We start from the raw sequence: 12,781 nt of genomic DNA, 5'->3' as shown, positions 1-12,781 counted from the left end.
ATCTGAAAGAAGCCAGAATCTTCAGCAGATACCAGCTACAGAAATAGCTTCTGGTGGGTTCAGAGCCTTTTTTAAAAAAAAAAAAAGTAAATGAAAAAATATGAATATTATATTAAACAAGTGGAAGTTTTTCTGAATGTCAGTTTGTGATATTATCCTATTATCTAATGTGGAAAGCAAATAAGCTTAATTTAAACAAGTATTTATTGTCTTCTGTGTGCCCAGCATTGAAATAAGTATTAGGAAATTTTAAAACTGATCTTGGTTTTATCTTGGTTGTACATGTAAGTACACATCCAGTTCAGAAATATTAGATACAATTTAATGTAGTTAAGACTGTATTTAGAACTATGACTGCTAAGCATGAGAAAGGTATTTGTGGACCAAGGTAAGATTTCACTTTTGGGATTAGGCCAGATTTATTCTTTTTTCTTCTGTTTACTGTTTTTGTTTGTTTATTTGTTTGAGACAGGATCTCACAATGTAGTTGAGACTGACCTGGAACTTACTATGTAGCTCAGGCTGGTCTCGAACTCACAGCGATCCTCCTGCCTCAGCCTCCCGAATGCTGGGATTACAGGCAATGCACCACCATGCCTGGCCCTTCTGTTTACTGTTTATATATGTCAACTTCTATCTGGTTTACTTTTTTTTAATCTCTTAGTCTAGGAAAAGCTACTGAATATGTCCCACCTTTAGAAAAAAAATCAAGCTACAGAACATGACTTATGCCTCCTGTTTCTCCATATTCTTTGTAAACTTTATTTGGGAAGCTTATTTTATACAGTTGATAAATGATCTCAATTTGTTATCTAGGAAATCTTGCCTTTCTAAATTGTTTTATCTGTGAAATGATAAATAGCTAAAAGGTTGGAACTGCAACTCAAATTTATAAAACCTGTGGCACCCAGTCTTCCTTAGTTTCGGGGCTATGTCTATAGCAACTCCTAACCAGTTTCAAATAAATTGTATAGCAGGGAATCTTTCAAAGTTTGCTGAATGCATGACTTGTGCCAATATTGCAGATTTAAAATGGCACTGTACAAAATCCAAATCCTTTATTAGATATGTCTGTGGGAGTTCGCAATATTTAAAAGGGCCATGGATTTGTTCAGTGGCACCACCCTTGTCTTGCAAGTGTAGGGTCCTTTTCTATTTCATTTTCTATTATTTCTATACTATAGGCCACAAGGATGCACAATAGGATTAGTCTTTAAAAACCTTATAATTATAATCTACCTGGGATTAGTAAAGCAAGCAAGCTGTATATATTTTAGTGTCAACACAACTGGTACACTGGATTCCAGAAAGCGTTAAATGTAGAATCTAATTTCTGTATATGGTTTTGTATTGTGAAATAGTGAGTAAAGTAATTTTGGGCTTGTTAGAGAAAACCTTAAACAGCTGATAAACACTTAAACCGTGACCAGGGTAGTAATAGAATTTGAGCTGTACAGTGGTGAGCTGTATAGTGGTGATACGATTGGGAAAGAGGACACTTTGGGGAAGCAAACTAATCAGAAGCTGTAAAGATGGAAGATGTATTTAGAGACTGTCAAGGGTAAGAAGGGGATGCCAGTGGGATTGCAGAGAGAAATTACGAGCAGATTGAGGTAAAATAACAGTATCAGTCTTTACATGAAAGCTGGAGATACAATTAACAGGTAGAATAGAAAAATGTTTAGTTTTAAGGTTGAGAGACTAGGAGAATAACAATACCATAAACTGTAAAACTGAGTCTGCCTTGGAAGAATGACTCTTGGTCCAACACTGTGAGTCGGGGAGTTTAAAAGTAATACCAGACATGGAGTATTTTGAAAACAATCTTTCTACAAAGTTCTAATACATTTAATTTTGCTTTGTCAATGAAGTTGATGTAACTACCTGTGCCTAAATGTAACATAATTTTGTAACTTTTTCCAGCAGGATCTATTAGTGGAGATATTATTGATGAGTTAATGTCTTCTGATGGTAAGTAGTTTAAACTTTTACTACTTTATACATCAATAATGCCTTCCTAGAATTTATAAGTGACATAAGATTTAAAATAAACCAAAAAAAATTTTTTTAACTGCTTCACTATGTCTCATGAGGATTCTCCTTTAATACTACTTTATAATAAAGCACAAGCATCCTTGTTTTTGTTTCTTTTTATTCACATTTTGAGGAGAAAGAATCCATAAGGAGATTCTTAGCACTTGCACTGCGTAAACTGTTGGAAAACTAGCACTTTGCACTCCTGAAGACTCTGGTTCAAGATGAATAATAAAATAATATATCAACATCAACAGGTGACAGGAAAACCCAGTTTTATAAATACTCCCACCATCGCTAATTTCAAGTTGCCACTGCAAATCACCAAACTATTACTAACATCAGCCACGTCATCACCTAATATGAAATGGTTTAAAAATCAATCAGCTACAACATTACATTAATAATTTCCCTTTGGGCTTTGCCTTTGGTCATGTATTCAGCATCCTTGTTCCTAACAAATGCAGCAGAGACCTAAGAAGTGGTAGTTAAATTAGCAAATGTTAACAGTAATGATTTAAGAGATTTACTAAACATTTAGGTACAGAACATCAGCAAACAGTAAATCTGCATACATATTTGTGTTTTCCAAGTGGGAGACAAACAGTACAATCTAATACCAATAACCAATGTATAAATTGTCTTTACCTGTTTATACTTTCATCAAAGTATAAACATCGGTCATTAACAGGATAATTACTATGTGTGCGTTGTGTACCTTTTTAATCCATATGTAACCTAGGAAACAGTTTGGTTGAGGTATTTGAGAATAGCTCGTTAAACCTCATCACCCGTATGTAGAAACCATCTTTAACCTTGACTCTGTTTGTTTGCAGTGTTTCCGCTCTTACGGCTTTCTCCTACCCCTGCAGATGACTACAACTTTAATTTAGATGATAATGAAGGAGTTTGTGATCTGTTTGATGTCCAGATACTAAATTATTAGATTCCATGGAAACTTGGGACTGTTATCTACCTCTAACTGTGTAACATTTTAGATTTCTTGATAACCTAAGTATTTAAAAATAATGAATGTAACATCTTTTTAGTTCACTGATTCTGAAGTGTTCTTCCCTAATACTTTCTTTTTTTACTTCACAAAACTTCAACCATAAAAACAAAGGGCTCTGACTGTTTCCGGGGAAAGAGGGTTTAATATCTATCAGCCTTCCCAATCCCCAAATAATAACATTCTGGGATTTCAAGTTCCAATTCTGAATCCTTCTGTTTCCTTTTATGAAAGGAAGGTTAAAGTAGACTTCAGGTTATCAAAAACAAAGTTGGCCAAGGGCTAATCACTTATTTGCCTTGTATTTTTACTGCCATGAATCTATTTCTGCATGTGTGTCAGTCCAAGGAGACATTCACTGCCACTTAAAAAGTGAAGGATGTAATTGAGGATATGTAACTGTTTCAGTGAACAGATTTTGTGAAGTGCCTTCTGTTTTAGCACTTTAAGTTTTTAATTTTGTTGACTTCTGACATTCCACTTTCCTAGAGTACAGGAAAGATCTGTTTATGTAGTTTGTTTTTAAAATGTGCCAATGCCTGTACATTAACAAGATTTTAAAAAATAAAGTTGTATAAAATACTTATTTTATTGAGTTTTTTGGGGGGAATTTGATAAATCTTCATTGTACTACAGTTGAGCCATTAATCTTGCAGCTTCATCAACATTAACTGGTTCATTTTCATGACGCTGCTGATTATTCTGAAGGGAGAAAAGTATATTTAAACATTTAGTAACAATAAACAAAAATGACTTTTACATAATCTTTTTATCATACCTTGAAAAGTAAAACAAATTCTTATTCACACAAAATATTTTTGAGTCTGAAAATACTAAAACATACTATAAAGCCAAGTACTAAAAAATTTCATTTGATTCATCATTTTACAAAAGTCTTATTATCCATCAATGTGTCAGCCATAACAACAAAAAAAATCTACTTACCAACTTTTTCTCCAGCGGTTCAAGAGTAAGCCTTTTTGAGAAGTTTGCAAGTTCCTTCTGAATGTTTATAAAAGCATTATTCATTCTACGAACTTTTTCAGCATTTACAATGTTTATCTGTTAAAAAATATTAATCCACAATTTTACAACTATTAAAGATAAAATGTGAGGCTGGGGATTTAGCTCAGCAGTGCCGCCACCTGCCTCACAAGCGCAAGGTCCAAAGTTTGATCTTTGGTACCCCCCCAAAAAAAAGATAAAATGTATTAATTTACTCTGTTAAACCTAAAAATCTGCAAACTTTCAACTCTACCAATTGTGGAGAAATTTCATGCTAAAGCTATCATTAGAAAATTTTAGATTTTAGGTTTTTCAAAATAACAATTATGTGGACATGCCTCATACCTAGACTTTAGCAGGCCAAAACACATGACTATAGTCCTTCGAGGTTACTGTTATCATCCCTCATCTTTAAAACCAGAAACCTGTGTCAAATGCTTTTAGTCTCTTCTAATAGTACATCCTAAATCCTTCCTTTACCTTAATGTAAAAGTCCCAGGTGGGCCTTCCTCTTGAGTCTTAGGAGGTAGAGATGGTGATTTATATTCACTGCTACTACCAAGCAATTTTTTTCACTAATAAAACATCTTCAGCAGATATTATTTTGTATATATAGAGAACCTTAAATGCTTTACAGACATTATTTCGGATTAACCCCCACAGCAACGCTGTGAGGTAGGTTATTCTGCCCATTTTACAAGACAGGCTGAAGTATAAACATGGGGAAAGCGAGAACAATAGAAGTGCTTGTATTTTGATAGCTTAAACCAAACTGTGGAATTTAAAGCTGTTTTTTACACTTTTATACAGCGGAAAGGAGTACAATGAAGCTGAGTTAGTTTTAACAAATCAGCTGGGCAACAGCATGTATACAACCAAATTTCCTCATATGGTCAGCAATGAACCTAACCACTAAATTTGATTTAGTTCTTATCCAACTAGGTTTGCAACCTGAACTGTGGAAAGAATCAAGTTCTTGAACCAACCAACATACCACTGTAAATTTAAGTCCTACTTTTAAAGTAACATTTCTGTCTTAGAACTTTGACCAATTACAGGAGTAAGGAGGCTTAGAAAAGGTGAGGAAAGGAGAGCTGTATGGGTTTTGTGATTTACAACCATCAATATAGGATGTTTTCTTTCTTTGATGGCAGTAAAAGATCTCACTTTCATAACCACATTTGTAGTTGTGACTCTGTGCAATGCTGGAAGATCAGGCAGGCTGTGTAATTTGTACAAAACAACTCAGCAGGCTGAGAAGCTACCTGGGATAGAACTTGGAACCTTGCACTTGCGAGGCAGGCAGCAGTACCACTGGGCTAAATCCCTGGCAAAACTGTATCTTAAAAGTGAATTTGTCAAAATATTTTTGATATTTACTATATATATACAAAATGTAATTTTCTCCCAGCACATATGTCTAATCTGCCCAATTAGCTAAGTGACATTATTAAAATCTGTTTATGTTAACAAAGAGGTGCAGTTGTCTCCTGAGCTCAAAGATGTGGGTAATACAGTACTCATAATTAGTAGCCTGGATCATAGCTTAAAAAAAAAACTCTGAAGATTACATTTTGATGAAGTAAACCCCCACCCAAGTCCTTTTTCCCTCTTTGACTTTACAAATTGATTAGAAGAACATTCAGAAATTTGTGTTTATTTCATTTTGCTGGGGGTTTTCAAAAGTAATATATGTAATGTAAAATATTTGCAAACCATTGCAGTTAATATTCCACACATTGGTAGATTGTATGATAGTGGACAAATGTCACTTTCAGAAAATACTGAAAATTACATTAAACATAATAGCAATCATCAAACATCATTGGATATTTCTCATCAAAAGGCATTCTAGTTTTCTAATTCTCTAATTTTCTAGTTATTTTACTAAAATTTGACAATAAAAAAGTATGTTTCTCAGACCAAACAATTTCTCCTTCAAAACCTTCAGCTCCTTTGCACAGTATGCATGAGAACATTCTGGTTCTCCCTCATTGCTGTCACTCACCAATATCATGATTATTTGCTGCTTCATTAAAGATTTCAAACCTTAGCTCACTAACTTCGTGCCTAGTGTCACTACTTAGTGACTTCAAAAATCTAAGCCCCCTTAATCTCCTGAGGTCCTCATGACCTGGGATCTTCTCCATTATGTCCTCAGCCAACTATGAAGTACATTCTGCACCATTGCCGCTCCTTGTTCACTTAGTTCAACAATTTTTGAATCTCACTGAAACCAGTTTCACTATTTTCCATATCTTTACATCCCACTTTTCCCTGTAGCCAGCACAGATTTCATAGCCATCATTTAATCGCTTCTTTACACTCTTAACTTTCTTTCTGTTCTTTTCCTTAATCAAACTTGCCTGACAATGTGGTTACACCCGGCTATCTCTTTTCTGAGCCCAGAACTGAAACTGGAGAGTTGTAGCTGGCTGAAAATCTTATGACCTTCTGCTGCTAAGCTCACTTTATGAGAAAGGTACAATATTTGATACTTTATTCAACTATGCTACCTATTCAGATCCCTCAACATCTCTCTCTCCCTCTCCCCCGCCCCATAAGCATATATAAAGTTTCTAATACCTCAAATGCATCAAGCTTTCCCTATTTTGAGGCCTCTGCACTTGCTACTCTTGTCTTCCTAGAATATGTTGCTCCCAACTCATCTCTGCATTACTAGCTCAAATTTGCCATCTCAGCCTATGTCACACACAAAGACAATCTTATGTGAAAGTCAATTCCAAACTCCTATCATAACACCTAGCTCTTTTCCTTTGTGGCATTTACAAAGTCTTAGGCATCAAAACTTAGCTAGTTGGTAAGTTAAAGCTGAAATGTCACTTTTCCATGGATTATAATAAGAGTCCTGGAAAGCTGGTTCCACCCACTATATCAGTTTGAAAACATTTTCTTTCTGGCTTTTTTTTTTTTTTTTCTTTTTTTGGTATGGGGAGCAAACTCAGGACCTCGTGCTTTCAAGGAAGGCAGCAGAACCACTGAGCTAAATCCTGCCCCTAAAAACATTTTCTTAAAGAATGTTAAAAGAACCTACTTAAAGAATTTTCTTAAATATTTTGAAATAGATAATATATTTCAAATTCTGCTTTTCAGGAAACAGTATTCCATCTTCAATTTGCAGACTTTTATTTGAGTTCCAGGACAAGAATGAGAGAAAAAGAATTGGTGCTGGCTGACATTCCATGTCTTGGCTCTGTTAATAGGTTCTTGAATATATTTGAGTTCAGAGAAAAGAACTGTTTTTCATACTATGAGGTCTTTCTTTAATGCTTTCCATGCTCTAATAAAGCTGTTAAACTATTATATGGTACCTTACACATTTGCGCTTAAATACTTTTTTCTTACCTTTTAAGAAAGGGAGATTTTTTTTTTTCCAACTTAAAAAAAGTTTAAAATCATCTTGTTTTGTAGGAAAGGCTAATAACTTTTTGGTTAAACAACTTATGTTAAACAATCTATTGGATCAAATGATCTAATGATTCTAATCCATTTATACAGTAGCTTTACCTCTATGCTTCACTTGTGCTTAATAAAACTCACCTTTTTAAGATTAGTAGTGACTGGTTTTGCTTTGTTTTTGGATTTAAAGTTTTTTTGGCTGGCTATGTGAAATACATTCCTGGACTTCTGCCCTCTTAATTTATTCTTGGCCATTGTCTAGAAAAGAAAAGGAGAATCAATTAAGTTGCCTATATTTAAGAACTAAAATCAATTTAAGTTTTTTCTTTTTCTTTTTTTGGGGGGGTACCAGGGATTGAACTCAGGACGTTCCGCTTATGTAACTAAACAATACTAATTATGTAACATCGGGCTGGGAATTTAGCTCCGTGATTATGCTGCCTGCCTCAAAAGCCCAAGGATCCGAGTTTGATTCCTGGTATCCCCCTCCCCCCAAAAAATCATGTAACATCTACATTAGAAATCTCCCAGATCAGTTTTTAATAATGCATGTGAGAAAAATTCCATTTTACTGGAAAAAATAACTGATTTAGAAAAATGAATGCCTAGTATCACACTCAGTAATCACAGATGCCATGATTTCAAGGCATGTCAACTAGATCAGAGCTCACGTTATGTGATATGCCTCTTATGTATAAAGAAAAAAAAAATCAATTCCAAACCATGGTGTAAAGTATTGCCTAGTTCAGGACTGGGTTACTACTGCAGTCCTTGAATCTATTTGTTTAGATCAAGGATTGGCAAACTATGTCGCATGAACCAAATTAGACAGGTGTCTTTCTCTTAGTATTCACTGCATACTCAATTATGCATTGTCAGTAGCTGCTTTTCTGTTAAAAATATGGCCTACACAGTCCAAAATATTTATTGTCTGACCATTTACAGAAAGCTTGCCAACCCCTTGTTTGAGCCACTGCACAATGGCTATCTTGTATGGTGCTACGTGAACCTTCCCAATGTTAAAAACCTTTCATGGCCCTAATACATAAAAGGGCAATATAACTTGGCCCAGCATATTACTAGTACCCTGAACAGCCTGTCAGTCAAACGTCATCTCCTACCTCTACACCCAGTACTATCCGGTCTAACTGTTCTCTGAAAGCATCTTGCAAGTATCTCCATAGCTTTTACGTTGTACTTCCATTGAAATTTATACCCTCCGTTAATTTGGCCTCAGAAAACTAAGAGAATAACACTTTTGAACCCTAAAAGTACTACTTTAAAAAAGTGACGCAGTAGAAAATAATTACAGAAGCAGAAACATTAAAACCATTTAAATTAATCCAAAATCTCTCCAATAGTAACCAAAATTCAGTCTTCTAGTTAAGACTGCTTATAGTACAGAACTCATGTGTTGGAACATACACAAACATACACGACAGATATTAGTACAAAAAATACTACATAAAACATGTTGCAGGCAGCATACCAGTGAGGGTACAAAACTGGGAACATAAGGAAGGAATGCTCTAAGTGGGGAGAGGGGTTAGGAAAATTCCCACAACAACGTGGTAACTGATCTTAACTGACACAGCCCCAAACTGGTAACGTGCAAAGGGGATGGCACCGGGGTTTCGGACCTGGCCGGGAGGCCAGGGGCCCATGAGGGCTGGGTGAGGCAGAGCACAGGGGAACCGACCCCTGCAGGCCACAGCACCACGCGGCCGGCCCAGTTCTACCTCAGTCCCCGCGAATTCACGCCAGGTCACCGAAAAGTTTCATCAACCGTTCACCAGACCTTTGATATCCGCGTGCTGCTACTCAAGCTACAGTGACACCATCTGCACGCACAGGGTCCCGGAAGTTCCGGGGAAAGCGATCCGGGGGAGTCAGCTCCCGCGCTATAGTCCCGCCCGCCGAACTAAGCTCCGCCCACTGAACAGAATCTGGCCCTCCCCGCCAGGCTCGCCCTCAGCGAGAAGCTCCTCCCACCGAACCCGGCTACTCTCCAACGGTGGAGTCCCACCCCCTCCTGCAGGGGCAACGCAGAGCAAAGCCCCACTCACCAAGCTAAGCCACGCCTCTGGGCGGAGCCCCAGCCCGTCCAGCTCACTGAATGATGCCCCCGCCCACCATGCGGCCCTACCCACCCAGCTGGGACGTACTCCGCGCCCCGCCTACCGAGCGTACTTCCGTTCCCAGGAGCGGGTTTCCACCCACCAGGCGTAATCCCGCCCACAGGGCCAATGGTTTTCCGCGAGACCGAGTGTCATAAACTAGAGGAAGCCCGGCCCTCAGGGCAGCCTCGCCCTCAGCATCCTTCCCTTTAGGTGGAATTGCCGAGGTGCGCTGGCCTTTACCAAGCTGCCGCCACTTCTCGACTGGCCCTGGTGAGTGGGTGTGCACAAGACGCTCCGCAGCGTTTGAGTCACGTGAGCCGTGAAGACTGTCGCCCGAGTCCCTACGCTCGGTCGCGGCTGCAGCCCGTCTGCGACCGCGCTCCCAGGAGGTGGCGCTGCGCACCTCGGCGGCGTCGGGCCTCGGCTGCTGAGGGAGGGCACCGCGTCTTCTTGCGCGACGTTTGTAATGAGCGAGAAGTTCAAATGCTTTTCTCTTTATAACATTTTTGCTGCAAAAAGCGGATTTCGGCAGAGGTACAAGTAACCAGGCCCAAGATAAAATATGAAAATAGAACACGTGCCGGGGAACTTAGGCGAACTTAGAAGAAACTTTCTTGCCTTTCCAGCGTATCTCTCTGTATATTGCCATATCTGTATGTATTCCCAGTTAGGTCGTTCTGGGTTGAGTTTTTTAGAAAATCGAATTCTTTCAAGAGGACATCGCCGTTAAATCTAACAATTTTCACGTATCTATAGTTTATTTAAATCATAGGAAAAGCCAGCTTTAAAAAATGTCAGTAGAAAAGTACTGACATTTTGTGTATATGCTGCCTACAAATATTTAGTGAGATTTTTGTCACTGACAACAGTTCAGCCTACACTCTGCCCAAAGTAGCAAAATAAGGCGATAATCCCACCCCCTTTTTCAAAGTGAGGATAATAAAAAGGCTTGGATTTTAACCATTTCTTGACAGTCTTACAAGTAGTAATTGACAAAGACTAGATTCCTTCTCAGCTGGCACTTGTTCAAGTCTTTTTTACACCTGATGAGCCATGTACCTACTTATAAAAAGATGAGTCACTTTTACAATAAATTGTTTTATTATGTTTATACTTAAAAAAATTAAGGCATATATTAAGGAGAGAGACATAATTACCTCTTCGTGTGTTTATTCATATTTTGTATTCTTTTTAAAGGCCAATCTTGTAAAAACTCTTTTAAAAACGGGCATAAAATGCCAGTAATGTGTGGGAGCAAAACCAGACCTTCAGAAAATCAGTAGGGTATTTTTCAAGAACAGTTATTTATTCACACTCAAAAACAAAACAAAACAAAAACAAACAAAAATCTAGCTGGGCATGGTGGCACAGGCTTATAATCCCAGCACTCGGGAGGCTGAGGCAGGAGGATTGCTGTGAGTTCAAGACTAGCCTGGGCTAAACAGTGAGTTCCAGGTCAGTTTCAACTACATAGTGAGACCCTGCCTCAAAACAAAACAAAACAAAACAGTTATTCACAAATACAGAAGCAAATAATACATATAATTATGGTTCCTTGAATGTGAGTTGTTGATAATATATGCAGAAGATGTAGAGGAATGATAGAGCAGTGTTAAGAGCTGTGGGGACTAGCTTTTATTATGAAATTCTCAAATATCTATAATACATCAAGGAACTAGCAGGGTTATATGGGTACAAGCAGAGACTTATGTAAGGTGAGGAAACATGGATGTCCATTTTACCTGTCCCGCCAACCAATAGTGTGGTCTTGGAAAAATTACTTCATTTCTGTATGCTTTTTAAAAAATATACATTACATGAAAATTATAGCTACTTCAAAGAACATTCATCTGCTCAGTTTCCCTCTCTGGGTAACTACTCTTCCCTGGTTAACTGGTCCTGGTTGAGCTAGTTGTTGCAGTCTTCCTCTAAGGAATTTCCAACTGGAGTCAGTGGGAATGTGACCTCTTGTATGTGCTGGAGTTGTGCTGGGAAGAAATGAAAATGAAGCTCTCAGTGGCCATCTCTTCCAGCAACCCACAGGAGCCTTATCTACTGTGGGAGAAAATACGGGCAGTGGAGAACAGAACTGAACAATACCGTGGAAGAGTCTGATATCATTTGAGTCCTTAAATTCTGCCATAGATAGAAGACAGATCTTTCCCTGTACTTCTCAGTTACCTGAGCTAAAACATGGCTTTGGGGGGATTTAAACATGGTTATTTTTAAGATTTTCTTGTACCTGAAAGAGTCTTGACTATTTCTGTCTTACTACACAGAATTATTGTACAGAGTTAATGAAATTTAAAAGACAAGAAAGCAGCCAGGCATGGGGATGCATGCCTGTAATCATTACACTTAGAAGGAAAGTCAAGAAAATCCCAAATTCAAGGCCAGCCTGCTTTACAAAGAGTTCAAGTGGAGCTTGACTCACAAGACCCTTGTCTCAAAATATTTAAAAAAAAAATCAGGAAAGCCCAAGATATTACTAAGAAAAAAGAAAGCATTTTATCTTTCCAAGAACACATGTTCCTAAATTAACCATTTACATGGACAGAAAAAAATTCCTTGAAAAAAATTTTAAGTCTTTAAAAATACATGCATAAGTCATATTTCCAGTTTTTCTTAAAACTTCCATAAGAGCTAAATAAGTAGGGAGAAGTTGAAATATTTCCCCATAGTTGTCTTGTTAAGACTCAATGATACAGTTCTTCATATAGACCCAGCCCTAAATGAACTGTCTTGGGAGTAATTCTAGGAGTAAGCAAAGGTAATTAGGGAGAAAAAGAGAATGAGAGCACATATAAATGATTGTAAGGCCTCTATAACAAAACTCGTTTCATCATCCTCTACCTGAACAAAGTCAACCTTGTGGAAATGATACTCCATAATAAATTTTTTTCGTCTGCTTAATCTTATTCTCCCACTACTCAATACCATATTGTTCAGTCAAAATAACGAACAGCTAGGCAGTGTGGGAGCTCAAAGGAGCTCTTTCTCTTAAAGAAGGGGCAGTAATCTATATTATGCACATGAAATGACTAGTAAGGATTCTGATGAATGCACAAAACATGTCATTTATGGAAAGAAATAACTTTGAAAACTGGAAACATTCATGTTAAAATTCTCTTGTCTTCAGGCAGAAATTGGCTATCTACAGCCCTAAAATCAGATCTGGCCCTTTGCTTATTTT

At 37.5% G+C, this 12,781-nt stretch overlaps 2 protein-coding genes across 4 annotated transcripts in view; one reads left to right on the top strand and one right to left on the bottom strand.

Annotated features, from left to right (window-relative positions):
* The window catches only part of E2f5 (E2F transcription factor 5), a 27,550-nt gene extending 24,102 nt beyond the window's left edge, over window positions 1-3,448 (top strand). Inside the window, exons 9-10 of the mRNA XM_010645318.3 lie at window positions 1,921-1,971; window positions 2,871-3,448. Coding sequence (XP_010643620.1) covers window positions 1,921-1,971; window positions 2,871-2,980 — 161 coding nt within the window. The 3' untranslated portion in view covers window positions 2,981-3,448. The remainder of the gene's footprint in view (window positions 1-1,920; window positions 1,972-2,870) is intronic.
* Window positions 3,449-3,589: 141 nt separating this feature from the next.
* On the bottom strand, window positions 3,590-9,844 carry Rbis (ribosomal biogenesis factor). Of its 3 annotated transcripts, none has more exons than XM_010645299.3 (4): window positions 9,650-9,844; window positions 7,610-7,726; window positions 3,989-4,105; window positions 3,590-3,745 (listed from the first exon to the last, which is right to left on the bottom strand). In XM_010645299.3, the coding sequence occupies exons 2-4, from the start codon at window positions 7,721-7,723 to the stop codon at window positions 3,674-3,676; spliced, it is 303 nt and encodes a 100-aa protein (XP_010643601.1). In that variant the 5' UTR covers window positions 7,724-7,726; window positions 9,650-9,844; the 3' UTR covers window positions 3,590-3,673. The 3 variants fall into 3 exon arrangements, with proteins under 3 accessions (XP_010643601.1, XP_010643600.1, XP_010643599.1); XM_010645298.3 differs by lacking the exon at window positions 9,650-9,844 and adding an exon at window positions 9,267-9,399; XM_010645297.3 differs by lacking the exon at window positions 9,650-9,844 and adding an exon at window positions 9,208-9,398.
* Between the last annotated feature and the right edge of the window lie 2,937 nt (window positions 9,845-12,781).

This window comes from Fukomys damarensis, unplaced genomic scaffold (genome assembly GCF_012274545.1).
Source record: "Fukomys damarensis isolate Sample0158 unplaced genomic scaffold, DMR_v1.0_HiC HiC_scaffold_5, whole genome shotgun sequence".
Classification (NCBI taxonomy): Eukaryota; Metazoa; Chordata; class Mammalia; order Rodentia; family Bathyergidae; genus Fukomys; species Fukomys damarensis.
This window is presented reverse-complemented; position numbering and strand designations above follow the sequence as displayed.